At 45.4% G+C, this 26574-nt stretch overlaps 3 protein-coding genes across 11 annotated transcripts in view; 1 reads left to right on the top strand and 2 right to left on the bottom strand.

The window, feature by feature from the left end:
* Positions 1 to 14105, bottom strand: part of PCOLCE2 (procollagen C-endopeptidase enhancer 2) — a 52851-nt gene extending 38746 nt beyond the window's left edge. The window contains exons 1-2 of the mRNA XM_058031408.1: positions 13969 to 14105; positions 12949 to 13107 (exon numbers count right to left, since the gene is read on the bottom strand). Of these exons, the coding sequence (XP_057887391.1) occupies positions 12949 to 13107; positions 13969 to 14105 (296 nt within the window). The remainder of the gene's footprint in view (positions 1 to 12948; positions 13108 to 13968) is intronic.
* Positions 4797 to 12704, bottom strand: PAQR9 (progestin and adipoQ receptor family member 9). The gene has a single exon (XM_058030880.1). The coding sequence runs from the start codon at positions 12296 to 12298 to the stop codon at positions 11081 to 11083; it is 1218 nt and encodes a 405-aa protein (XP_057886863.1). The 5' UTR covers positions 12299 to 12704; the 3' UTR covers positions 4797 to 11080.
* A 5388-nt stretch (positions 14106 to 19493) lies between the features above and the next one.
* Positions 19494 to 26574, top strand: part of U2SURP (U2 snRNP associated SURP domain containing) — a 42280-nt gene continuing 35199 nt past the window's right edge. For 6 of the 9 annotated variants that reach the window (XM_058030858.1, XM_058030855.1, XM_058030857.1 and 3 more), the window contains exon 1: positions 20331 to 20411. In XM_058030858.1, coding sequence (XP_057886841.1) covers positions 20367 to 20411 — 45 coding nt within the window. In that variant the 5' untranslated portion in view covers positions 20331 to 20366. Of the gene's footprint in view, positions 19701 to 20330; positions 20412 to 26574 lie in introns of those variants that run through there. The other 3 variants (XM_058030861.1, XM_058030860.1, XM_058030862.1) reach the window with 2 other exon arrangements.

Raw genomic sequence — 26574 nt, 5'->3', positions numbered from 1 at the left:
AGATTAAAACAATCTGAATTACCCCTTACTTTTTCAAAATATGTCAATAATTTGTTTTGCCTTGTTCATTTCAAACTGAAATTGAGGATTTGATCCAACTCAGACCTCAGAGCACAGAAGATCCTGAAATTCGCTGGAATAAACTTTCTAAAACATTTAAAGCATTAGAAAGCAGGCATTCTTTACCTGTGCAGGACACACAGAGGATATATTTTTAAAATTCTGTATGTGTTGTGAGGCTTTACAACAAGGTATTTATCCATCATAATCATACATATTCATTAAAATGTGGTTTTTATTTAATACATAAACATTACTTTCCTAGAACTAATTTGTATGTATCCACTTCTCACTGGAAGTCCTTTTTTGGTCCTGGAGAGTCATAAAAGGGGACTTTAGTGGTTGCATTCACTGAATGCTTTGATATTAAAGGTGACTTTTCCTTGAACTTTTCCTTTGGGCATGTGCTGTTGCTTCTTTGTTAAATGACTTGCAAAAAACCACTCTCGTCCTTTTTATCTGTTTGTCCACTGGTTCCAACTACCTTTATCCTCCTGTGGTCATGTTTTTACATCCATTTATCTTTTTTTTTTTTGTCATTTAGTCTTTAAGCTCTATCCAGCAACTTCAGGGAAACTAAAAATTTCTATTCTCTGTATCATTTATCATTGATGGCTGACTTTGAAAATGAAAGTTTGTTTTCTTAAAACTGAGTAACACCAAATCTTGTCTAGGAAACTCCTGCTGGTTGACCTCAGTGTCCTCCATGGGTCTGCTGGGCACAGACTAATGTTGCAAAACTTCCTTCTGAGCAGCAGGCCTGGATCTCTTTATTCTGAGGTTCACTTGGCCCAGCAGGCAGGCAGGGCTGTCACTGCCAGCTTCCCAGGCTGCTCTGACTCGTGTGTGGGAGCTGCCCTGGTGGGATCCTGTGGCTCTGTGCCACAGATGGGCTGGTGCAGCACAAGGATGTGCTGTGCCACCCTGCATTCCTGCTGCCTCCTCTGTGCCAGTGCTGCACACACGGATGTGATTGGGGAATAGGAGGGGAAAAGAGCTTTTCACAAGTCAGAATTATTCTCCAGCCTGCTTGAGCCTTCCGGGCAAAATGCCAAGGGAAGAGAACTGAGTCTGGTGCTTGTTTGTGAATTGAGCTCAGGAATCACTTGTGAAAGGAACTGCACTGCTGCTGACCTATTATAGTGCACATGGGAAGCTGTCACCTTAGAGACTTCATTTACCAGCCTGTTTGCTGCAGATTGTTTCTTCATGAGCTAGTGGGGGACTGAAATGGCTTTTGGAACAAAGAGTGTTGAGTAATAAATTGGAAGTCACCCATGTCTAGGACATACCTGGCAGTGTTGCCCTGACACTGAAATTAGAAATTATGACAGTTCCAGAGCCTGAAAATCATAATTATTTATTAGCTCTATGTGCATATTTGGCTGATAAATAACATTCCTTGGGGTTATTTAAAAGCAGCAATGAAGTGTGTTGGAAACTGCTAGGTGAACATCTAGTACTTTCCACAGAGGACTTGCACTTCAAGCTACCACTTGGGGAGAGGGGAGAGGGCCAGATCAGATTCACTGAGGGTCTTCAGTAGCTCTGCTCGGAGTCACTGTGACTTTCAGAAGAGAAAGCAGTGATTACTTCACTTGGTAATATTTGTAAGTCCACCAGTTCATTTGCTTTGTGCAAACCCATGTAAGAATCTGCCAGCAAAGTCAAAATCAATACAACTTTTAAACTCTTTTAAACTCTGTCATGTATGTAGAGCACCACCAACGTTTTCATGTATGTAATTCAGCCTTATATCTGAATACAAGAATATCCTCATCACAGATTAACTGTAATTGAGGTATCTACTATTTGCCTTTCATTATATCAATTCACTGTATTCTTTGGTCATGCCAGTAGAAGCAGATCTGAAGATACACTGTATATTCCCTCTGAGGTGATAGGTCTGCTAAGCTAGTTGGGACTTGAAATAATATTCATTTAACCTGAATATTGCATTTTGAGCAGGTTTCCCACTCTTGTGTATGTTCTCAATCTTTATCAGTTCTCCATGTTTTACTGAACGCAATTAAGTAAAATTATTTTTTTTATTGTCCAAAGAACGTCTGAACTTTAGAATAGAAGAGATGGCATGCTTCTGTTAGGGCAGAATAAGTTATGGCTTGAAGGAACTTGCTCTATTGCTAGGGACAAAGGTGTTCTTCACAGAATATTTGCCTTCTCTTTTAAGTTTTGAGTCCATATTCTACAGACATAAATATTCTTTTTAACTATATTGGCTATTGAATATATTTTTCAGTGCTCAGTGATTCTGGTTACTTACTGTTTCAAACTGTTTCTCTTCAAGCTATGATTTTCTACTACACTACAAGAAACAGTGTTTTGATGTTGTAATTGGCACAAACTCTGCAGCTTTATTTAATGACTAAGTTGGTGCATTTCTGGCTATATATATACTTTGCTCTTTGTTTTGTATTAAAATTTTTCAGATGATGCCCTGAGAGTGCTTTAAAGTGCTACAGCTAAGGAGGGAAAGTGAGTTGGGAGTGTAGGACACTGCCTTAGGGCTGGATGGCAGGATCTGCTGTGCCAGACTCTTGCTGGCAACATTTCCCTGGCACGGTCTGCTCATTAGGGCTCTGCTTCTATAGCACACTGAGACACAAGGAAAAGTTCACCCCACCAATGAACAAAGATAAATATGCAGTCCTATTAAAGTTAAGCATGTGCTTATGAGCTTCACTAAATTTTGAATAATGAGAGATGATGTCTGTGAGTACAAAGGTATCAGAGAAGCTGCCCCAGGGACCTGTTTACCTTTTGCTCATTATTTGTATTATTTCTGAGGGCTACAGATACTGCTGCTTGTTATCCACCTCACTGACATTTCCTAGTTGTCCTTCCAAGCGCTGCTAAAAAGAAAAGCTGAGATTTTGGAACACTAGTGAGTGCCAGTGATTGAATTCCATAGCCCCAGGACTGTGGATGTGGAGAGACCAGCATATAAAGAGGGGGGAAAAAACCCAAGGATTTTTTTCTTGTACATGTGGCATTGCCCAGTTTCTCAAGACAGCAGAGGAGAGTGAGAGAGAACAGACGTTTTCTAGCAAACAGAGTATAATATTGAAAAGTATACTTAACACCAAAATTTAAAGAAAACTGTATTTTCATGTTTCATCAGTCAGAAGGGACAGGAAAGGATTAGACCTTGGAGGCAGGAGAGACTCAAATTAGAAAACTCTATAAAATGGCTTACTCTCCAAAAAGACTGTGTGACATGGTCTCTCATTTTGCTTCTGTACAGCATGCATCATGTACCCAAAGGCTGTGCTCCCTGGCAAGAGAAGTATTTCCAGCTCCCCAGAACAGAAGTGTACTGCCACTCCTGATAAGAGATCTGCCTTGTAGTGGTAGAGGGTTTCTGATGCAGAAAGTGCATCTGTAGTGTCTGCCCCAAAGGCTCTTGTCACTGCAGCCAAGACTGAGCTTTAGCAGTAATACTGATTTAATACTCTATGTTTTTACCAGCTTTTAATTTTTAATGTGTTTCATCTCCACTCGCAGATCCTGCTAGCCTTACGTGATCCTATGATGAGAGAATAAAATCTGAATGTAATTGTTGTGTGTCAGATGTTTCTTTGTTCCTCCTCAAATACAGTCCTGAGTTTTAGGGTCATTTGTCAGAGAAGTGATGTCATGGTAACAAAATATAGATTGCCTTCAGATTTCCAGTAGATTATCAGAGTAACTATGGATCCACCACAGCTGAAGGCTGAGGCACTGACCTCAATAAATTACCTGTCCTAGCAGCTTTTTGTTGCTTACCACTCTGCTCACTGTTTTGCCATCTTCACTGGCTTCATCAGTTTTGTGAGGTTTTCCCCCAGCCTGTTCATGTCCAGCAGTCAGATCCAGAGTTTACTGATAACATTATGAAAACCCTTAAGTGTTAACAGGAGGATGCAGTCTTGTGAAGTATTTGTTTATTTGCAGGATGTAGTCTCTTGAAGTATCTACTTCTAAGAGGGTAAAGGAGGTTTTTGCTGGAATCATCAAATCCTTTAAGTCATTGCCACATTTCAAATAGGATGTACAAAGTCTGTGAATAAGAATCTCAAGAATTTTAGAATTTTGGAAGGAATTCTGCACACCTTAACTAGAAGATCCTACAGTTTTCCATTGTGTTCCTATAAGGGGGAACCTGCAATTATGCTGGGATACATCCTGTCCTGCTGAATTTTGACAGAAAAGGCTTAAGGCAGACACTTTATGTAATTGCAGTTCACCGAGTGCTTTTTAGTGCCTGACTTGGACTGAAAACAGTATTTTGCCATCCTACTCTGCCAAATAGGAAACTTTACTTGATGCCAAAGAGACCTCTTCATTTTGCAGTCAATATTTTGCTGATTCTATACACTGCTATTGCTACCAATTTCATGATTTTCAGGGAGCACTGAACACTAATCTTCTAATACATATTAATGTATTAGACCTTAATGTAACAGGGATGTCTATAATTAGTTAGCAGAAAACTAAAATGGCAAAGCATGCTATTTTATTGCTTTGAAATATTAAAGAAACAAAATGGCAATGATACTTTTGCTAGTATAATTTTTTCAGAAATACCAACACCCCTATGCCCCTATGTAAGAACTGAAGGTTCCTGTACTCATGCTAACATCACCTGTTTGAAGAGAACTGCATTCAACACATTTCTGATCCCACAGGTGTCACAGTAAATTATACCAAGAAATGAGAAAAGCCTTTATAAATGCATTTCTGCAAAAATGAATTCAGAATCAACTTTATTTATAGATCACACCCTTTTTTTTTGCTAAAAATGCATAGTCATTACATATACAGTAGTCAGCATCCAAAAGTGTACAAAGAGTAAATTTTCAAACCCTCCCAACAGAACCACACAAAAGTCACACTTTGTTCATTGCATGCACAGCCCCTTAAACATGATACCTCCTACTAAAGCGTGCTTGAACCTCTAGCAGACAGAATTGACTTGCTATAAACTGTTTCTCTGTACTAATAACCCCAGCTACAGCCACAAAACCTAAGGCATTCCCATGAAGTAGCAAAGCCCTACTTCAGAATCCTCCATGTTCTGAGTACGGCCCAGGAAGCAAATGCCCTGAAAGCAGAAGTCTGCTGGTGGTGTTCCCTTCCAGGCAACTTCAAGCAAAAGCCTGCTTCCTTTGTCTTGGTCAATAATTTATTACTGAATTCAGTGGAATGAAGCAGCATCTGTCTAAGCAAGATGTGAAAATTATTTAACTTAATTCCACACCCAGCTCCAAGACACTAAGTGTCTTGAATGGAGGTCAGTGTCCTTCAGTGCATGTGACACTACCATCTTACATCTCATCTGAGAGAGTAAAGTCTCAGCTGTAACTTGAGTGTTGGTGATACAGCCCTGACTCAGAGGTGTCTAACAGAAGCTAGGAACATACTTGGATATTGGGAGAATTTCTAAAGGTACAGGCCTTGACTAACAAATCACTCAAACCCTTTGATGTAGTCTTTTTTTTTTTTTTCCCTCAGCTACTGCTGCCAGTTAGAAAAGCTCTAAAAAACATGGTCCTCTTGTCAGTGGTGCTTTTTGTATCAACCCTTCCAGTTGATGGGCAGAGTGGGATAGTAGAATAATTATTCAGGGCTTCTTGACAGAGTACATATATGTGGTCGAAAGATCTCAGTTCAGATTTCACTCAACCATAAGATTAACTCCATGTAGTTGGTTTTGCAGAACAGGAGGGAAAAAGAGAACGTTGTTTGATCAATATAATTTTATATTCGCAAATTATTTTTTTTTTCTTGAAAGCTTCATTTACTTCAGGTCTTTTTACTCTGGTAAGAAGTTTGACGTAGTTCAAAATTCCCAATGGCAACTGAGACATAATCATAATCTTACAGACACTGATGGGAAATCCTGCTCCATTGTTTCATAGTAACTGGAATACAATCCATGGTTAAATGAACAAGGAGGCCTCGTGGGTGTTACAATGCTCCTCAGTACAAGTTACCAGTGAGAATTTCTGAAGAAAAGCATATGTAAGTCATTTATGTTTTCTCTTTACTCCTGACCCTAGAGCATTTAGTCAGCCTGTTTAATACTGCCTGGGTCTTGATTGCCCCCCACTTGAGCCAGTGGAAATTTCTGGAGCCATCAGCTCCAAAAAGACACAGGATGTGAACATCCTAGGAGTATGGCAATGACAAGGGTTTGTCCCAAGAGTTCACAATCTGGAAACATTCATGCTCCTCTCCCTGTGAGATGACAGAAAATATAACATTCTCTCTGCTGAAGATTTCTTCTTAGCACCTGGGAGGGTGTTTGCATTTTTAAGTGCTTTACAAACATTTGCTAGTCTTCAGAGCAACCCTGCGAGGTAGGTAAGGTATATTCTCCCCATCTTACAGATGTGGAAACTGAGACACAAAGGGTCAAATTCAACCCTGGTACAATTCCAGTGTTTCACATGAATTAAAATTCATTCAAAATGAACACAGTTTAAACAACTTGCCCTAGATAACAGAACAGATAGTGGCAAAGCAAGGATAAGAACCCAGGAGTGCCTGACTCCTCAGCTTGTTACTGGCCACTTGGTCATTTTTAAGCTCATAGGCAATGAAAAAACAGTTTAATCTGGGCAATCACTACAGGTATGACTTGCTTCTGTAAGGCATGTGGATGGTAATCAACTGAGTTTAGTGCAATAATGCTCCATGAATGTGCTGCCTCAGAGTTTACTTAAACATGAAGTAAAACTTTCATACTGTCATTTCCTGCAGGTGCACTGTTGACAAAAACCTGACACAGTAGTTGGATTCAGCAAATAAATAATAAGCATTACACTTGGACAACTAAGCAGAATTACCATTTTAGCAAAAAAAAATGAACATACTTCTACTGTTAACTGCTACATTTCTACAAGTGCAGCATGCAGATGAAACCTTTCCCTTTGTTTCCAAATATAGATTCCAGTCTTGCTAATGAGGCTGTTCAGAGCTTCACAGATTCCCTGGATAGTGACATTCAAATACACACACTGCAGAAAAAATACTGTATCACCACAGAAAACAGGGTAGTGATTACAGATGAGGTTCATCGATCTTACAGGAAGATGAGCTGGAAGCTCACAGGCTACTCAGAAGTGCCCAGAAGCCAGGCTTACTGAATATATGCCAGTGTAGATTGCAGTTCTAGGCACATGCTGAATGCAAGGGAGGGTGTCTATGCCACCAATACTCTGGGAAGTGGCCCCAGCAACAGTCACTTCACATCAGCACAGGTGTGTCAGTCTGAAAGTCAGTGCTGGCCAAACACCCAGGCATTTACGGGCCACCTCCCTGTGCTCCAGTCCCCACCTTGTGCTCCCATCCCTGTACAGAATCTACTCCAAAAGGCCTGAAAAGCCTTTTTGGTTTTAAACATGAGCTGTGGAATCCACAGTGTAGACCTTATGGCAGGTTATAAAAACATTATGACACATACTTCTGCAAGCAAGTTAGTTTTCTAGGATTTCCTTACGCATCTAGTCTGCAGGTGAGACCTCTGAACATGCTTACACATGTTCTTCAGTCATGTGCTTTCACACCAGAAAGTTATCCTGCACCCTTACAAGTCACACAAATGCTGACTCACTTCTGTATGAGCAAATTCAAGCACTATAATTATAGATATCTTGTTCCAAATTGAATCTTTTTATCTCAGATTAGTTTTGTCCATTGGACACAGCAAATGGAATTATTATCTGCATGCTTGTCCTTCACTGAATAGACACAGACACTCAGGTAACATTTCCCTAGATATTCTCCACACTTACTGTACCTTTTTAATTTGTAGTCACATTTTTTTTAAACAAAAACCAGACAAACAAAAATCCATTAATTAGAACTCTTAAATTGTAATCACATCTCCCTGTAGCCATTCACTCAGGATTCAGCAGCCTGCTTACAGTGGCTCAGCCAGCAGTGCTTGCAACCAGCTTTTACAATAATTCCATGAGGTGCTCAGGCCCATACACGTGCCTAAACAATCTGCCAACAGAAACTTCTGAATGAAGCAATATTCTTAATATCAGAGCCAGGTACCAATCTTCAGTGTGACTGGGGCTCACAGGCAACTCTTGTAACAGCAGTAAGATTCCAGTAAAATTGCAGCTGGTTGCAATCCAAACTTTATTCTGTTATCTGTCGTTGAGATATATATAGATGACCCTGGGTGGCCTAACTCCAAATATCAAATGTATTTTTACAAGTTAGCAACAGCCATTTTTGACATTGCCTCTTGAGATGTCCTCTACATTGTGACTGACAAGCACAAATATAATTCATTATACAGTATGCTTTGAAAGCCTGGTCTTTTACATTTGGCTTTCACTGTTTGTTTCTGAGCTGCCTTCTAATGCTGAGGTTTGTTATCCCTAAGATTTATTTCTTAGTTTTTAATTGCTGGTTGGATGTGCTAGTGGCATCTCCCAGGCAAACCCTTTCTACATAATTAGTTTGGATGAGTCATTGGGCTCTAACTACTATGCCTCTATTATTTTAACTTGAATACAGCCCATCTCAAAGATTTTTGGCCTCTTTTTGCAGTTGTGGAAATCCATAGCATGACATGGTTGAAGGTCTTGATCCACTGGCTTTCTATTGTGAGTTTTCAGGATTTTCACAATATTAAAGCACATTTCAAGGAATAACTGTTGTGAACCAGCCTCCTCTCCCAGTGGTGCAGATCATTTTCTGCTTTGTTGGCAGCAATGAAGAAAATAAAGAAAGCAATGCTACATTTATGACAAAACCTAGTGAAAATAGGTAAAATTTTAAATACTTCATGTAGTTTCCATTTTCTTTTCATGCAGGTTGGTAAGTTAAAACTGAACACAGCCACTCACACAGGCTATGCAGTTTTTTATAGCCCAACAGCAATAACTCAAGAGGCCACACTTTGGGAACTGCTACTCCAGATAATTCTAGTCAATCTCCTTAAAATACATCTGACCCTTCCAGAAATGACATACCAGCAGAATTGTGCCTGGCAAAGAGTATTTGTTAGGCCATTTTCATCGTTCGCTAAGAATCTAAAATATTCAAACCATTATACTTTAAATGGGTTGAGATAAAAGCTAAATTGAATGAGTGTAATTTTCTTTTAGCTTATGCACTTCAATTGAGAAATTTTCACAAAGCTGTTACATTGATAGAGGGCATATCAGTTATTGGGTCTGTGATTACTCTGACCCATGTTTAAGGATGTGACTTCATAATCCCTGGCTACAGTCCTTCCTATATTCCCATTTTTAACAAAGGAGACTTTGTCTTACAGAAGATGAGAACTGGACTCAAAACATTGTCGTGGGATTCAGATGCCATGTCCATGAAAATGGGAAAGACCCAAGCAGAAATACACTTCTACAATAGGAGCTGAGTAAAACAGCTATTACACTATTATGCAGTCTGACACAAGGGTTTGCTAAGGAAGTACCACCCTTCTTTAGACAATGGGTTACACAAGCAGTTTCTCACCTGAACTTCGCTTGGTAAGCCCCTTGTGTAACATTATTGCACTTGTTCTGTCAGACCAACGCAAAATGCATCTGCTTAAAATCTGCACATGGTTTACAAAAATGTTTCTAGAGTAAATTCAATCTATACTTAGCTCTTTGTCCTGTGACAAGGATAATACATGGGTTGCTCTGAAAAGATACTGCTTTGGAAAACACCTCCTAATTCTTGTTTTTGAACTCCCCCAAAGCTTCTGAAAGAGGACTTCAACACATCCAGCTGCAGCCACCACTAATCAGAATAGGAAAAAGTGGGGAATGACAAAAAAGTGCCAGTATCCTGTACTTGTAGAGCCAGATTTTAGGTGCTGAACTCGGATTCAGCAGTATCGTATTCTGCAACTAATTTTAGGATGGTAAATATGACAGTGCTCTAATTAAAGAGCAGCAGAAACTAGTTCCATGTAGTTTTTTTAAAAGATCCAGAATGAGATCTTATGCATCAGTTACTCTCTTTACATCCACAGAACTCCCACCGAGCTTGGCAGGGATTTATAGAAAGTCTGGCATCTGACTTTGACTCTAGAGGACTGGTTTGGGGGTGATTTACCCAGGAAGATAAAGGGGCCCCTTAGCAACTCCCTCAGCACAACAGATGTTCCTGACACGCTGAGGGAAGAGCCATTCCATTATGCAGGGTCCTTGTTCTTCCTCTGCCCCCGTTCCAAACCAGTTTGACCCCTTTCTGGTTCGGTTATTTTACATATCCTTCTATTTTATTTTAGTATCCGAGTGGCTACACCAACCACTTACTGTCTGTCTAATTAAGGTCTCTCCATTAACTGGTAATTCTGTAATAATTCACAGCTGTTTTTCCTCTCGCTTTTAAATCTATTGTTCCCTGGCTGAAAAGGCTGCAAGACCTTAGAAACTATGGATAGCTATTGATTTCTTTGCATTTAAAATCCAGTATGTGGCTGCAAAGGCCTGTTACAATATCAGAGAGGAAGATAAATGTCAGTGCATAATCTGCTAGGAAATTTCACATAGGAGTTGATTAAAAGTCTATGAGAAATCATTGCACAAATGTCTTCAGGTGTATACATATATATACACATATATGTAGCTAATAAATATATAGCTAGATATATAAATATATATGTATATACAGAGCTAGTTTAGACCTAATTGTTATGAAATTAGTAAGTGGCATTCACCATTCATGCATTCTTCCTAGTAGCAGAGCTAAATTATTTCAGCTTATACTCTAAGCAGCAACATACCAGTAAGCATTTGCTTGCTTCCCCTGGTAACCTAGTAGCTTAAAGAGCACGAGCAGTTCTGCCATGGTCATTTTCTCCAGCAAACCTCCAAGAAAGGGACCTGGCTCTTCCACAGGTGTGTTTCCCCAGGTGTCACAGCTTCTTCAGGACATGGTGGCTCTGGACTGAGGGTCACCAGTCTGAAGGTCATCGGCCCAAGGACCTCCAGGCCAAGGGTCACTGGCATGGCGGTCGCTGTCCCGAGGGTCGCCAGGCTGGTCAGTCCTGCTTGCAGATGTCTGCAACGTTGAGGAACCTCCTGACCACAACAGCAAGGCAGACGGTCAGGAGCAGCATATAGCCCACGGTGCCTAGGTAGGTGGGGGCGGCCAGGGGTGCCTTGAGAAACTCAGCCAGCCCGTCCTCCACGTAGTGTACCTGGTCGTAGATGCTGAGGAAGGTGAAGATGTGGAAAAGCTGATGGCTATGCCCCACGATGTCGAAGAGCCCCGGCTGGATCCGCTCGGGAATTTTGCTGACGTTGAAGAAGGCGGCCACCAGCAGCCAGAAGTAGCGGCGGTAGAAGTAGACGAAGAGCGTGGGGTTGCGTGCGCGGAGGTCGAAGAAGAGGCTCTCGAGCATGATGGGGCAGGCCATGCTGAGCGGCATGGCGAACACGAAGGTGCGCACGGCGAAGGGGTATGCGCAGCACGCGGCGCGGCTGCGGCAGCAGGCGGCCGTGCAGCCCACGGCCAGCGCCAGCGCCACGGGCAGCACCAGCACGCGGTAGGCCGCGATGGGCAGGCTGCAGTCCAGCTGCCAGCCCAGCCGCTGCTGCACGTAGCGGCTCATGGCGCCGGCGTCCAGCAGGCTCAGCCCCGGCAGCAGGTAGTAGGAGTAGGCCACGGTGCTGGCGAAGCCGTAGTAGCTGATGGAGGCGTAGTCCAGGTAGAAGAAGGTGGCGCGGAGGCGCGGGGAGAGGCAGCTGAAGAGGTGGGCCGTGCAGCTCATGGCGAAGGTGAGCAGCACCCCCGAGGCGTAGCACCAGAGGGGCAGCAGGGCCGGGTGGTGGAAGGGCACGTCCCCGGCGCCCCGCAGCAGAAGCAGCCGCCCGAAGCGAGTGAGGAAGAGCAGCAGTGGGATGAAGTGGGTCCAGAAGTTGAGGGTCTCGTTGGTGGGCTGCAGCACCGAGGCCAGGCACTCCTGTGCCGAGCAGTGCAGCCGCCGGTAGCCCGAGAGGATGAAGCACTCCACGAAGTCCTCGGGCACCTCATCCCACCGTAGCAGGGTGGCAGGGCGAGGCGGTGGCGGCGGCGCCGCCTCCTTCTTGTCCCCATCGCCCGCCGGCATGCTGCCGCTGCCCCGGCCGGCCCCGGGCCCGCCGCCTCGCCGCCGACCGGGCGAGGCAGAGCCGCTGCGCCCGCAGCCGCCGGCGAAGGATCCGCGGTAGCTCTGCGCCTCTCCGCCCCCGCCGCCGCCCCCGGCAGCATCACTCATTGCAGCAGGGGCAGTGGCAGCACCGCCGCGGCTCCTCCCGCCCCGCCGCCCGGCATCGCGGTAACTGGAGACCGGCGGCGCATCCAGCGCTCCCGAGGAGCGGGAAGAGACGCCCCCGCCGCCCCGGGTAGGGTTTCCCGGGGTGGGAGGCGCTGGACACCCGAGCCGCCGTTAATGATTGATGCGGCCGCAGCGGGGGGGCGGGTCCGTGAGAGCCCCCGCAGCGAGGCGTGTGGCCGGAGCGGACCCGCGGCGCCCCTTCCCGGCCGCAGGGTCACTGGCACCGGCACTGCCCGGTGCGGGGCCTGCCCGCGGGGCTGTTCTGCTGTAAAAAGCACAAAGGGGGCACCGGGGCGCCCGCCCAGCCCCGAGCGCGGCTGCGCCCGCGCGTGCGGCGGGAGCCCCGGGAAAAGGGAGACGGACCCGCGGCGCTGGGGGATCCCCGGCGGCGCGACAGAGCGGGGAAGTACACCCAGACAGGGGACGGGTGGCAGCTGGGTGGCGGTCTGTCCTGTGTGCTTCGGTAAGGCCGCTGAGACCTGATTTCTTTGGTGACATTATCTCATGCAGTGAATGCAAACGTTATTTTAGGCTAAACCTTCCCGGCCGGGCTGCATGGGGTGAGCGTCACTGACACACACGGCACCCACCTTATCTGCGCGCTCCGAGCGGGGCGGCTGGGAGGGACACTCGGGAACGGCTGGCAGGAGCTGCTCCGTGTTGATCCTTGGACAAATCCTACACTTATTGTCGCGGTTATGCAAGCAGCACAGTTACATAATCGGAATATAAAAATACGGGGGAAAGCGCTGTACGGATGTTACTTTTCCTTGAGACATCTGAAGGAAATAAAAGGTTAATGCACCTGCACCAGTAATGCAGATACAGGTAGGAGGCGGACTAAGGGATTGCTCTCTGCTGCTTCAACGTGTTTCTTTTTTGTTTGTTTTCAGATAGTCTTAAACATCCAATAGCTCTCGGTTGCCAAAAGTACATTTTACATGGTGATATTCAGATACGTGCATGGTCACATGACATAAACTGAGGTCAAGTGTAATTAGAATGCTTTGTCCAAAGATTTTCATTAAAATCTTCTATTGGTAAGTTTTTTAAGTTAGCAGAAATAAAGTCTTAAAAGTGTGTTGCTGAAAGTGATTTTCAATGCATTTTTCATTAAAAAGTAGGGCAGACTGGTGACACTGTTTATAATCTTTATAAAAATTACACAGGAGACCTGCTAAGAAAATAAGCATAACTGAACAGTGCTGAGAAACCAACATAGGGAGCAAAATATTAAACAAAAGACATTTTTCAGACCGCAGGCCTAATATGCTCTGGTACCCGTGTGTTTTAGAGGGGGTGCATGCTGGAGTGCAGGGACACAGCAAGCAGACACTCCTTGGGGAGGGACTGACAGGGCTCTGCCTGCAGGGAGCCTCAGGAGTGGGCAGGGCCCAGCTCCTTGTGGGCTCTGCAGTGTGGGATTTCAGGAGAGGAAAGGCTTTTGGGGATTACTGGAAGCTGCTCTGCCTCTGGTAGAGGTCAGGCTTCTCATGGTGCTGCTCTCCACTAGAGAGGCCACAGAGGAGACAGGCCAGATGCTGGACTGGGCGCTGCATCCCTGCAGAGGCAGGCAGTGGGGAGGGGGCTCTTTGCTAAACAACACCCACCTCTGTCCTGCTCCCAGCCCACCACACACGCAGGCACTCCCAGGAGGGCTGTGGTGATCCTGTCTCAGTCCCATATGGCAGTGAGACTGCCAGTCAATGCCACTGCGTGCCCTGTGGTAGAGGGCCAGAGTGACCATGATCTTCAGTCTCTCTCATGAAGGTTAGATAAGAAGGGGTGGTTGACTGAGAGCAATCAGTTTCAAACCTGCACTAAAGAGGCTGTTGGAAAGCCACCAGCAGCTGTTGCAACAGATGGTGTCTAGAGAACGACAGCATCCACTGCTGATTGGGAACTGCTGGCCTTGCAGCAGCAGCAGGGCTCGTTTGACACGTTCTGAGTTTGCTGCAGCCTCCCCACGTTCAGGGATGTGGGAGGCTTTCAGGCCTCAGGGAGCTCTGGGCTGTGGCCTGGCTGCCTGGGAGACACCCACTGGGTTTATGGCCCACTGGGGCAGCCCACGCTGGGAGGAGCAGGTAGGCTTTGCTTGTGATTCAACACTGACAGTCCTGGTGCACACTGGGCTGTCTGGCTGTTGGTGGAGTACACACTAATGCTTTAGCAGCCACTTTCATGGAACTCATTGCTAATTATCTAAGTCTTTTGCTTATTTCCAAGGCAGACTTCTCACAAGGAGAATGATCTCTGAGGACAGCCTGGGCTTTCATAAAGACTGCTGCATACATATTACATTGACTTGAGTATTCTCCTCCCAAGCCAGCTGTGGGATAGTGTGCAGGGAACCTTACAATTTGAAGCACTTACAACCTCAAAATAGCCTCTTATTCATATGTAGTCCATCAAGGTTAGTATTACATGACTATTATGTGGTGAGCCAGGGAGAATCAGGACATCTGGAGGTCACAGAGAGGAGTCCACGTAATGTAGTGCATGAAGAGCCTCTCCATTTCTCTAACCAGAGTTTATATTTAGAAGGGCATGGTCAGCATATACCATGGTTAATCCTACCATGTGTAGAATTTTCTGCAGGCTTTATCTCCAAATAACCTTTTAGAAGACTTTTAAAGCACTGATGAAGGTGCTGCCTAATGAGGTAAGTAATGGAAGCTAATGTTAATCAGAGCTGGATGAAGACTCAAAGGAAAAGATGTGCTAAAATACCAAATGTGAGTTTGTTTCTACATTATACTTTTGTTTTATTCGATGTTGAAGTCATTTCTGAGGTGTTATTTTGTCTGAAATATCAGAAGCCCTAAAAAATATTCTAAATTACTTCAACCCTACCCAGTGAAATTATGCCTTTTGATTAGGAAATGAAGAAATAAAAGCTAAATGCATGTTTTGCACTCAAACATACTCAGCACACTAGTGAAGAGGTTGTACTTAGCCCTCCTACTATACAGAGCTTTTTTGACTAAATAAACTAATTAAAAAAAAAAACTTAAAAAGAGAGAAAGTCCTAATATGAATATGCAGTGATGGTGTTTGGAAGATTTAAGATGCTTTTGAAGATAAACCTTTAGCCTCACCCAATTCAACTCATGCTGGCAAATATCAGTCTTAGTAGAACTTGCTTGACTTAATCCTCCACCATACAATTCCACCTGTATAATACCTTTTTTCTTTTTATATCTTCTCTTCTAGGACAGATTTTGATGATTTCTTTCTCAGTAACGAGTTTTATCTGAGTAGAAACACTTACCCTCTTTGTTTCCTCTGGATTTTTTTTTCTGCACTGAAACCTTTTTAGTAACTCTGACTCTGTTGTGACATCTTTCATGCAACCCCACTAAACCAGAGAGAGGGTAGAATTTGGCTCTATTTAAAAAGAGTAGCTATTAAAGAAAGGGAAGCTTTGGCCTCATCTAACTTTGTTTGCTGTACCTCATGGTTGCAGTTTCTCTGGGAGAACATCTGAAGAGATACACAGACATACAAAAATAGTCCTTTTGTTCTGTGTTGGTTTTTTTTATCCTTTCTTGAATGTGTATCAATCTCTTGCAAATAATGGTTTGATGGGTAACTTTCCACTGTAGTGATTGCAATACTTTGTAATAATTGAGTAGACACTGTGCTTTGATCTAATACTGAAGTGATTAACTTGCCTTTAAAGATTCTGCTCCACTGTCTTTGTAAGACTGGATAAACAGGAAACCTTGCATCACTTTCTCCTTCTTGACTAACTATCTAGGGTCAATTATACTCTATAAAGCTAATACCTTGATAGATAAAAAAAATGGGAGTGATACCTATATTTTAAAGCTTCAGCTGGAGGAGAGAAAAGGTAGATGTTGTGAATGGGAATAGCAGTAACCAACACCATAGTTGCACAGCAATGTTCATTTTAATGTCTCGGTGATCAGGAGCTTCTAATTTTCTGCCCTCTTTACCTTGAATATCTACAGGTTTGTATCCTTTATGCTTTAAAAACCAGCAATGAAACCCATCTGAAAAAAACACCAAGCACAGCAAACTGGCTAAAATACTTCACATTTAAAGAAAATTTCTCTGGAAGTTTAGTTGTTGTCTTCATAGAGTTTTGAAAGATTTGAGGTAAAACTTGCCTTTTTCTTGACAGCAGCAAATCTGAGCGTAAGTATTGCTGTGAAATTAGTTTCACTGTGATGAAGAATAACGTATCGGGTGGGTGCATATTTCATGTTTTCCATGGTCAAAATCCACGACTGCCCCAGATTCCAGGGGCTTGTGGTAAGAGCAAAGTACAGCTTGTCCTTTGCAAGGGTTGCAGAACTGAACCCTCACTTACAAAGTGCATAACTAAGAAATTGTTTTGTTTGTATGTGCAGAGTGGGAGTGTTTTGCAGAGCACAAATTGCTACTCACTGTTAGTAACCTGACAGGAGGGACTCTCAGTATGGCGAAGGAATGACTGGCATTGCACTAATCTTGAACTTCCGTGCTTTCAAAACAGCTGATAGATGTGCACATCTGGATTCTAGCCACGTAGGCTAATTCTCTCTGACAAGAAGCTGCAGGAGAACTTTTGAAATTAAGCCTTCATTTGATACTTGCACTAATGCCTGCAAACTACACCGCAAATGACCGACCCTTCTCAGCCAGACGGCGCAGGTCAGATGCTGCCCCTGTGACTGCTTTGCGTAATGCCCCTCTTTGCTTGAGGCATCCCAGGGGGAGGAAGAGCCCGGGTTCCCTGATAAGACGTGTCCCAGGAGAGAGCAGCGAGGTCCTGGAAGGGAGAGCAGCTGCTGAATGGCAGGAGTAGAGCAGCAGTCATAGCTTAGGGAAGGTAAAGCACTAGCACTGAGAGATGGAGTAACACAGAGATGGCTCCTGCCGGGGGACAGAGAGCAGACAGAGCAGTGGCAGCAAGACCAGACTTGCTGAGAGGCGAAGTGCCCTCTCCCAGACAGCCCCTCTAGCTGTTTTTCGTTATTGCGGTGGTCCCTGCTAAGGCATCTCAACTGAGGCCAGGCTGAGGGCTGCCCGCCTCCGCTCGCAGCGCTCCCCAGCAACCCGCGGGGCACGGCGGCGCTGCCGCCGCCTCTGCTGAGAACCCTCGCTGGCGGAGGAGGCGCAGGGCGCAATGAGGGAAGAAGCTGCAAGACGGCTGCCTAAGCACTGGGGAACACACACACAGGCGGTTGCTTTAGGGATCCGTGAGCCACTCTGCGAAACTACACAGCAAAGTGTGAAACTACAGAGTTACAAACCTGTACACCCAGCAGCTGCACTCCTGTCCTACTCACTATCTGCCTGCCTCATGTCCTCGAACGTGCTTCCTTTGCCACAGGCTCGGGAACTTCCACAGCACCCGAAATCCTTCCTCTCCCTTTCCCTCACACCCACATTTGCTAAAGAATTGCAGCAGTTCTGTGCCCTGGTCTGGAGTGAGAGCAATGGAGAGCTTTCTTCTGAAAGTTGGGAAAAAAGCAGCCAGAAAGACAAGTGTAACACACTGCAGCATGTGGTTTACTTAATGTAGCTTAGTGTTAATTATTTATGATAATTCGTGATTTTCCCAGATATATTGCCTAATGATACTTGTCATTGTGACTACAGTTAATAAACAATTCCCAGGTCTGCAGGCAACCAGACCTACTGCATTATAATGAAAAATGCCTACAATTGCTTTTAAATATTATTATTACTATTATTATTAGCTACCCTTTCCAGCACTAATTCTCCATGGATTTCTGCATCTCACTGTTTCCTTTCCTTCCCTTCCTGCCCTCGCTTTCCCATGAAGCCCAAAAGCCTGACATGTGTTCTCATTCACTAACTGTATACAAGTGCTACTGTACTATTGCAATGTGTTATAAATAGCACAGATTGAGGAGTACAGTTCATTCTGAAAAATTATCTTTAGAGATGACCTTTGAAACTCTTAGCTATTTCTTTCCTGTTTTTCTCAGCATGCTCTGGATTGTGATGCTCTTAATTTGGTGCAGTTTATTAATTGCAAAAGAGCGTAGAGGCTAAGCAGTAAGAGGAGGACTTGAACAATGAGGTGGATAATTAAAATGGATTAATGAGGTGGATAAAATAAAGGGATTGAGGCCAAATGGAGCACAAATTTTCTAAACATTATTGGCCCTGAAACCTCTTATCATCCAAAGGCACATTCCTCTTTCCAGCTAGATGTCTGTTTCTCATCCAGAAGTGTCGGTCATCTTTCATGCCAGGTTTATTAATATGGTGCCAGCAGAGTTGAGCATCATCTCGTGTCTTCTCCTGTAGCCCCAAGTTCCCTAGCTGGTTTGCTTTCAACTCGTTGCTGCACCTGTTTGCACTAATATGGTAAAAACCACCCCAAAAGCAGGTCACAGATTATACTAATCCTGTATCTCTGCAAGGCAGTGAAATGGTTCTCAAGTAAACAGGGGGAAAGATGGGGGAAGAGAAGGGCTTGGCTTGGATTCTGAAGCAGTAAATCCTGCCTAATCCATCCATAATGCTCCTTGACCAACGGCATCCCTTCATGTGGAAGGACTCCTCTATGGGAACGTTTGGGGCTCAAAATATCCTAAAAAAGACTGGTGGAGTTGTGCCTGTCAATGCGTGGGTTTGATTTCCCTCTCCTTCCTGCCAAGCCTCAGTGATTCCTCCTCAAATTTATCCAAGAGAGCCGTGCAGGCTCCTGCAGGCTGGAGATGGGACCAGCACGCGCTTATCGCTGCAGTCGCTCCGGTGTATTCGGTACAAATCCTCCCTCTGTGGGGCCTCGGCCGCCCCGCCGGTACCGGAACGTTCCGCCTTGTGTGGCGGAGGGCGGCGCCAGCCCTCCGTGTGGTGCCGTGTAACCTTTCTCCCTGCCTCAGCTGCAGCTGCAGACTGAACTGCGGAGTAAAGCAGCTCGTACCTAAGGAACGATGGGGAGCGTTATTTTTCATTTCGCCATTTTTTGTGTAACTTCGGGTGGAGTCACCTTACGTGGCACGGGCCGCCTCGGGCGGGCGCTCGGCACGGGCCGTGCCTGCCCCCTGGCGGCGCCTGCGGGGCAGCAAAGCCAGGGAGCTCTTCCTGCTGCCCGCCCTGCTCTTCCTGCACATTGACCCGCGTCCTCCGCCCTTCAGGGACAGAGACTTCCCTGCCGTTCTCCGGCCCGCCGTGAGCCTCGCTGCCGCGCCGCTGTGCCCTGTCCGCCCTGCCCAGCCTGCTCAGCGCTGGTGACACGCGGTGACATTGCCATGGACGTGCTCGCAGCTGAGCCGTCACCCTGACACGGCTGCGAGCAGAGCAGCGGCTCTCTGCAGACCATGTCCCTGCACATTTGGACGCACATCTGCAGCCGGTGAGGTTTCCTGAGAGTTTTGCCTTCCTCTATAAACTTCCAGCCCTCTGCAGTTGCCTCTGCCCTCTTCAACCTTTCCTTTGGCTTTTTTCCCCCCCCCTTCCTTCTGGAACTTTCATTCTCCGCTGCCCCAGCGGTTGTTAGCACAGGCCCTGCTCCCTCCCGCCGCTCACAGGGCAGTGCGTGTCGGCAGGTGGTGGATTAAAGCTTTCATTAACTTCTCTGTATCTTCCTGTCTTTTCCTTAAGTATTATCTCAGCCCCTGCATAATTCCACTCTGAAAATCCATGAAAGCACGGGGATTCAAGACTCGTGATAGATGTGACGGCTGGTTATAATCCCCAGTTAAACAGCCTTCAATACACTTGCAGTTGTAGTGTGATATCAAACCCAGTAAGAAAGGGTGTGCTGTGTTAGCCCTTTCAGTACTGAAGGGCTTTTCTCACTGAGGTGCAGCATTTCGGGTTGTTCCCAGCGCCGTCCGTTCCGTTTCCCGTCGCTGCCGTGCGGGCCGAGCGCTGCCAGCGGACGGGGCGGCCCTGCCGCGCGGGGGGGCGGGGGGAGCCATCGGCGGCTCGGCCATCGGCTTCGCGCCCTCCGCTCGCGGGCTCGGTGGGATCGGCGCTCGCTCGGCCGCCGCCAGGGCTGGGCGAGGGGAGAGGCAAGATGGCGGACAAGGCGCCCGGCGGCTCGCAGAAACCCGCCGGGAAGGTGAGGCCGCTCCGCCCCGGGCCCGCTCCCTTCGCCTCGGGAGGCATGGCCCGCCGCCCGCTCCGATGCGCTCGGGGAACGCGGCCCGCGGCCCGCTGCCGCAGCGGCGGGGCCCGGTAGCGGCGGGGCGGCGAGGCGCGGGCGGCGCGGCCTGCTCTGAGCCCGGGGTGACCGCGGGCCCCGGGACGGGGTGGGGGGCGGGATGGGGGCTCGGGGTCCCGGGCCTCTTGCGGGGCACGCCCGCTCCTCGATAGCGGCCCGGGCACGTGTCTGTCCCCGTGGCGTCCCCGTGGCCCGGCCGAGGAGGGCGCGGGGCTCGGCGGCGGCGCTGTGCCGGCCCGCAGTGCCCGAGCCCCGCCGTGCCCACCGACGGCTTCCATTCCATTGCCCTCCCTCCCTCCCTCCCTCCACGTGGGCCGAGGCCCGCGCAGGGTGAGTTTCCAGCTCGCGGGTGGGAAGGAAAACCACGAATTGAGATGGAGTGGGTTCTTTTGAAGCGCGGTGAAATTACAAGTTTCATGGAATTGCTGCGGGGTTCCCCGCGCTTTTCACGGAGCCCTCTGTACTTCCTGTAGGTGCTGCTGGCTGCATTTCCAGCCCAGGAGCGCAGGTAGCGCAGCAGCTCTGCGAAACCTGGCCCAGAGCTGTGCTCTGGAGCAGCGGGCACAGCACGGAGCTGCCTGCGCTCCCGGCATCGCTCCTGCCCGAGGGTGGACGGTGAGATACTTTGGGGGGCACACTGGCCGCTGATGGTTTGAGGATTGCTCCCTTTCATTCACTTTCGTTTCAGGTTTTAGGTCAGAAATATATAAATCCTCCAGGTTTTGGTGTGTGTGTGTGCAAGCCATTCAAACAGAAAGCCGTGTTATGGCTCAGGAATTACCAGTGCTATAAATGAATAATTTTTGCCCATCTTTTTATTAAGCAAGACCAGGATTATTTAGTTTTTTAAAATTTTATTTTGCTGCCAAGAAACTGTAGTAATTAATGTAGTTGGTAGTGAAGTGTAGTTACTTAAAGTCTTTGCAAGTTTACTCAGTTGTTATTAGAGTAGGAGCGTTTTATTTTTGCTTCCCTTTTATGATCTGTTCCAAATATTGCCAAGAAATGTTTTTTTATCTTGCTTTTGGCTTGGAATGGCAAATAAGAGCTGGACAGAAAACTTCAGTAGTAAAATAGATCTTAATTTGTGGGCAGTGCCTTTCAGGGAATAGGACATTTTGGGATTTCAAGTATAATTAGAAATAGAATATTTAATTATTGATGAGTGCAGCTGATAGCGTGGTGCAGAACACCAACCCTTTCTTTTTGCAGTTACATTGTAGGCTATTTGTGTCATTTGCTATTTCTGTACTGATGATACTCTTTCTTTCAATATACACTAATAATTAATTTACAGGGATTGTTTTCTGTCCTAGATGTCAGTCCTGCAGAGGTGTGTTCAGGCAGTTAACTCTTCCATGCCATGGAAGCCACGTAGGGACTGTAAGGTCAGACTGTTCATCTGCCAGCCCTGCTGAGGACAGTCTGTACCTGCACTGCCACTCTGTGCACTCCCCTCACTCCTCAGTTCCATTGCTCCAGACATCCTTGCCATCTTCCACTTTACATTCTAGATCTGGCTTGTTCCTTCTTGTCAGTATTATTGTATGTGCCACAGAAAATAGGGGTAGTACCTACTTGGATCCATGGGAATGTTTCTGTTGAAAAGTGAAATAAAATAAGACATCCTTATCTCTTGGGATTTATTTCTCAAAAACAAAATCTTGGGAGATCTTAGGGGGCTGAACAGTGTGTGTCCCCTTTGGTATCTTTGTTTTATTATTCCATAAGTGCTTGTGATATACATTGAGATACTTTTCAGATGTCTGCAGAAAGAAGTGGTATTGAAATTATTAATATTTGTTTTAATTAGTTTATTCACACAGGGATTAAAATGTGTATTTTTAGTTGAGCCTATATGAGAATGTTTATGGTTTAACAGTTGAGCAAATAACCATTTTGCTAGATTTTATGAAGTAATTATTTATCAGACATTTTGATTTTTTTAATAACTTTAGGATTCATTTACTTACATAATTAAAAGTGAAGTTGTAGGCTTCTTTTGCATGTACATTTGTTTTGCAAATGCAGTAAATTATGTACCTCACAGACTCATAGAATGTGTTTCAGTGGCAGTTCCAATTCAGTGCCTTTGCTGGCTTCTAGATACCTGCTGGAAAGACACAGTGACCTTTTATTTTCTGTGCTCTGTGAGGAGCTATGACCTAGTGCCTGAAATAAAATAAATTCTCCCCTTCAGAATGGTTGGAATTTGTTCTTCAGTCTTGTTGTCCAAGTACCAAATTTGACCCAGTTTATATATATATATATATATATATATATATATAGTGTAAAATCCCATTTTTTCAGCCAGGCATTGTTTGTTTGATTCACTGGAAAGCATTGCTGGAGGTGGTGCAGGTTCAGGGAGCCCCCAGTGCCTGCACTGCTGTGGTGGCAGCTGCTTTGTGTGATACTGGCAGCTGCTAAATTACTTTGAGAGTCTCCCATGTGAAATGTGTTGCAAAAGCATTAACTATTCCTTTGGCACTTTGAGATTAGAATAGCAAGATTGGTGCTTGAGATTTCCAGAAATCCAAGTAGGAAAGAAGGATAATTAAAGAATAGAAAATAGACATTGCAAAGACTGCACAGCACATCAGTGTAGGACATGGTTCTGAAATGACAGATACAGATGTTCAGTTATTTATGTAAGGACATTTTAGCTGCTCAGTGACTCTTTGATTTTGTTATTCTATCTTCTGAGAATAATTACTGTCTGGCAAGGCCTCTGCTCTTACATAGACTGCTGTCCAAATGCACAGGGTGCCATATGCAGAAGAAATACTGAAATACTCCACTTGGATCAGGCTGTACTTTTCCCTTTTTCACCCCAAAAGCTGGACCTGTTACCTGAGTTGAAGGTTCTAGTGGAATACAATTCTGTACAAATACTTCTGGAGAAAGCCACTGTCCATTTGCTGTTGTGTTTGCAGGTTATGACTACTCAGGTAGGAACTAATTCTGGCCTGCATTATTGCAGTAACTGCAAACACTAAATACATTAGCTGTGAAATAATTGGCAGGTGTTTTCAAGCACTTATTTTCTAGAAAGAAAGGGAGAATAAAAAATATAAGGCAACCTGGGAACCCCCTTTAGCTGAATTTTGACATCTTAATTTATGATGTGTTCCATTTGTTTTTCCTTGCTGTTGGTGCTGGCACAAGGAGTCCCAGCCTTCACCACTCCTTCCCTAGCAAGCTTTGTCCTCTCTGGTTGCTTTGGCATGATTTGGGCAGCAGGCTGCTGCTCTGAGCTGGGAGATGCTTTGGCTGAAGCTCCCCATCTCCCTGTGGTGGGGGATGAGCTGGACCAGGAGCAGTGCTGGAGTTCAGTGTGACCACTGTGGGGGCAGGATCAGTGGAAGGTGTTAAACAGGGCAGGAGTGGCTTTCAGCAGAGCTTCCTGTAAACATTTCACCCTGAAGCTATTGGTTCTTTCAAGGACAGGGCTTTCATTTATGTTTTAAATTGTAGCAGTTACAGTTGTAAAAATACCATTCAGCATTTATAGGATCACAGATTGTCTCCTGGGTTCTATTGGCAGCCTTTGTGCTTTTATTGCTCTTTGTTTCACTAACTGGCATCAGTATTAATTAAAAAAATATTTATTGTATACAGTGTATTTTAAATACTTGTGAAATAACACAATCATGCCAGGTTTACTGAGAGATCTTTAAGTCTGGAGAAACCATGAAGAGCTGGATTTGTGGGCAGGAAGAAAGACCTTGGAAGAGCTGTTCTCTTCTCTGTTTTCCTTGGAAGCTTCCATGAAGCTAGAAGAAAATCAGGATCTCAGAGATGTCTCTGCTTTGTCATTTTCGTGGAAGTTTTTCATAAATCTCATTTGTCTGGTCCTTTGAAGTTTTTGGTTTTTCTTTTGGAGGTTGAGTGAGGTTGGCTGGATTCAGCTTTGTGTGACCTGAGCTCCAGGACTGGGCTTTGACAGGGCTGTATTTTAATGCAGGCTGCTGAAATGACACTTCAGCTGTGCTGGCACATGCTTTGACAAATGTGCAGTGTGAAAGTGATGGAAAAAGTGATCCAGCTTAAAAAAGTCTGGGTGAGGACAAAAAAAGGAAGATAGTTCTCATGCAGAGATGCAATGAATTGGGGGTAAGAAGTTATTTGTTAATTGTCTGTGCTGGCAGTGACTGGAAGTTGGATTCACTGCATTTTTTCTGTTGGCATTTTGAACAGGAGGGAGCTGTCCTCACTCGCATCTCATGTGTAGGGCAGAGCTTTGTGTGTCTCTCAGCAGTTAAATTCAGTTGAGCTTCTTGACATGATGAGAACAGAAAACACAATCCTGCTCTAGATTTCAACACAGGTGGGCAACATCTTCTGAAATGTTTCCCTCTGTTAGACACCGATTCCGCTGAGTCAGAGCAGCTGGTCTGACTCCTAAGGAAACAAAATGGCCCCTTTTGTCAAGGCAGTGCAGATGGATGAAAGTGCAGTGCTGGGAGAATCTGTGATTTTTTAAAATAACTGCTGTTTGGAAACTGGCAGATAGCAATGTGTAGTTTTGTCAAGAGCCTTTTCATCTTGTGCTTTGTCAGAACAGTTGCTTGGTTGGTCAGGAGCAGTATCAAAGGAAGAACTAAATTTATACAAGGTAGAACTAAATTTATACATAGGAAAAAGAAGACCTTAAAAATAAGAATTGTTGAAGGAGGAAGATGACATGGCTCTCCAAAGCTGCTAGTTATTGTGGGGTACAGTTGGTCTGAAAGCTAAAATTGCTTTTAGAAGTTTTCTGAGTGCACCTGAATAGAAATTGTGCTGCTCAGGTTATGTTCAGTGGCTCTACAGTGCCATGGTCTCTGTGGGTGGGTTGGGAAGTGGCACTGGGCTCCCACAGAACCTCTGTGTGCCACCACACACTGCAGCCTTTCTGAGCAGTATCATCTGCTTGCTGCTGGAGAAGCAGATATCGTGTCTTGCTTCTTTTTATGTTCTTCCTCAGGATAATCTGTCTGTACTGAGCATTGCCACACTGTTACTCTGTGTAATGCTTTGTTTGTGTCCCCCCTGTGAGCAGCTTCAGCACCCCCTGTTGGGAGCTGTCACTATCAACACTTCCATCAGTGGAACAGATGTGGGGACTCAGGAAGGGGCCGTTCCCCTGTGCTGCTGCCAGACAAGCTCCTTTCCTGGGGCAGCACAGCAGGGCAGACAGCCCTGTGCACTCCACCTTTGGGACTGATGTTTTGGGCTGCAGCTCTCACTGTTTGTTGGAAGGCTGAATTGCAGCCGGGTGCTGCTTGCCGCAGGGTGGCAGCTGGCAGCAGGAGAATGCTGCTCCCATGCTCTGCAATTCTTTTGTGCAGTGTACATCTTTTACCTGTGTGATGTTGGGCTGCACTTTCCTAAAGTTTTGAGGGGAGGACAGCTTTCCTTAGGCTACATTTGTGCAGTCTGGAGACCTGTGCATAACAGATTACTGATCTGAGTGCCACAGGCAGTTGGAGATCACAAAAAAATCCAGCACCAAGTACACAGCAGGAGAAGTTTGCAGGCAGTGGCATTAGTAAAAAATGCTTGAGATATTTGCTTGCATGTGTATTCTAATGGACTGCTACTGCTGCATGTGAACTCAGCTTGTTATTGGCTTCTGTGCAGAGTTGTGCTTGTGACTCATGTACAGTGCTGCAAGGAAGGGGATTTGGGAGGTCCTTGAGAGTAAGACATGATTTTTTCCCCCCATTTTTTTCCTGCCCCAATCATCTTTCTTAAAAAAACCTCCAAACATTCCTGGAAGCCTTTTGCTTCTCCCCTTTCTAGGGCTGTATGTGTGTGTTGCACTGCCTTTGTGCACTTAATTCTGGTTTCTGTTGAAGACCATTTCTTTCTAAATTGATTTTACTGTATAACATAGGAATACACTTGTTAAAAGAGAAATGTCTCCGTCTTAGCTGATGAAAAAGCAGCATGCACAATAAAAACAAGGCCTAGTAAATAATCTTCTAGAGTAGTATTTGGTGCTTGTTGGTTTTGGAAGACTGGAAATGAGCATCATATATTACTATTTCTGGTATAAACTATAAACTCCTGGTAA

The sequence above is a fragment of the Melospiza georgiana genome, chromosome 10 (assembly GCF_028018845.1).
Source record: "Melospiza georgiana isolate bMelGeo1 chromosome 10, bMelGeo1.pri, whole genome shotgun sequence".
NCBI classification, from domain to species: Eukaryota; Metazoa; Chordata; class Aves; order Passeriformes; family Passerellidae; genus Melospiza; species Melospiza georgiana.
The sequence above is the reverse complement of the archived record's forward strand: the minus strand, read 5'-3'. Positions and strand labels throughout refer to the sequence as shown.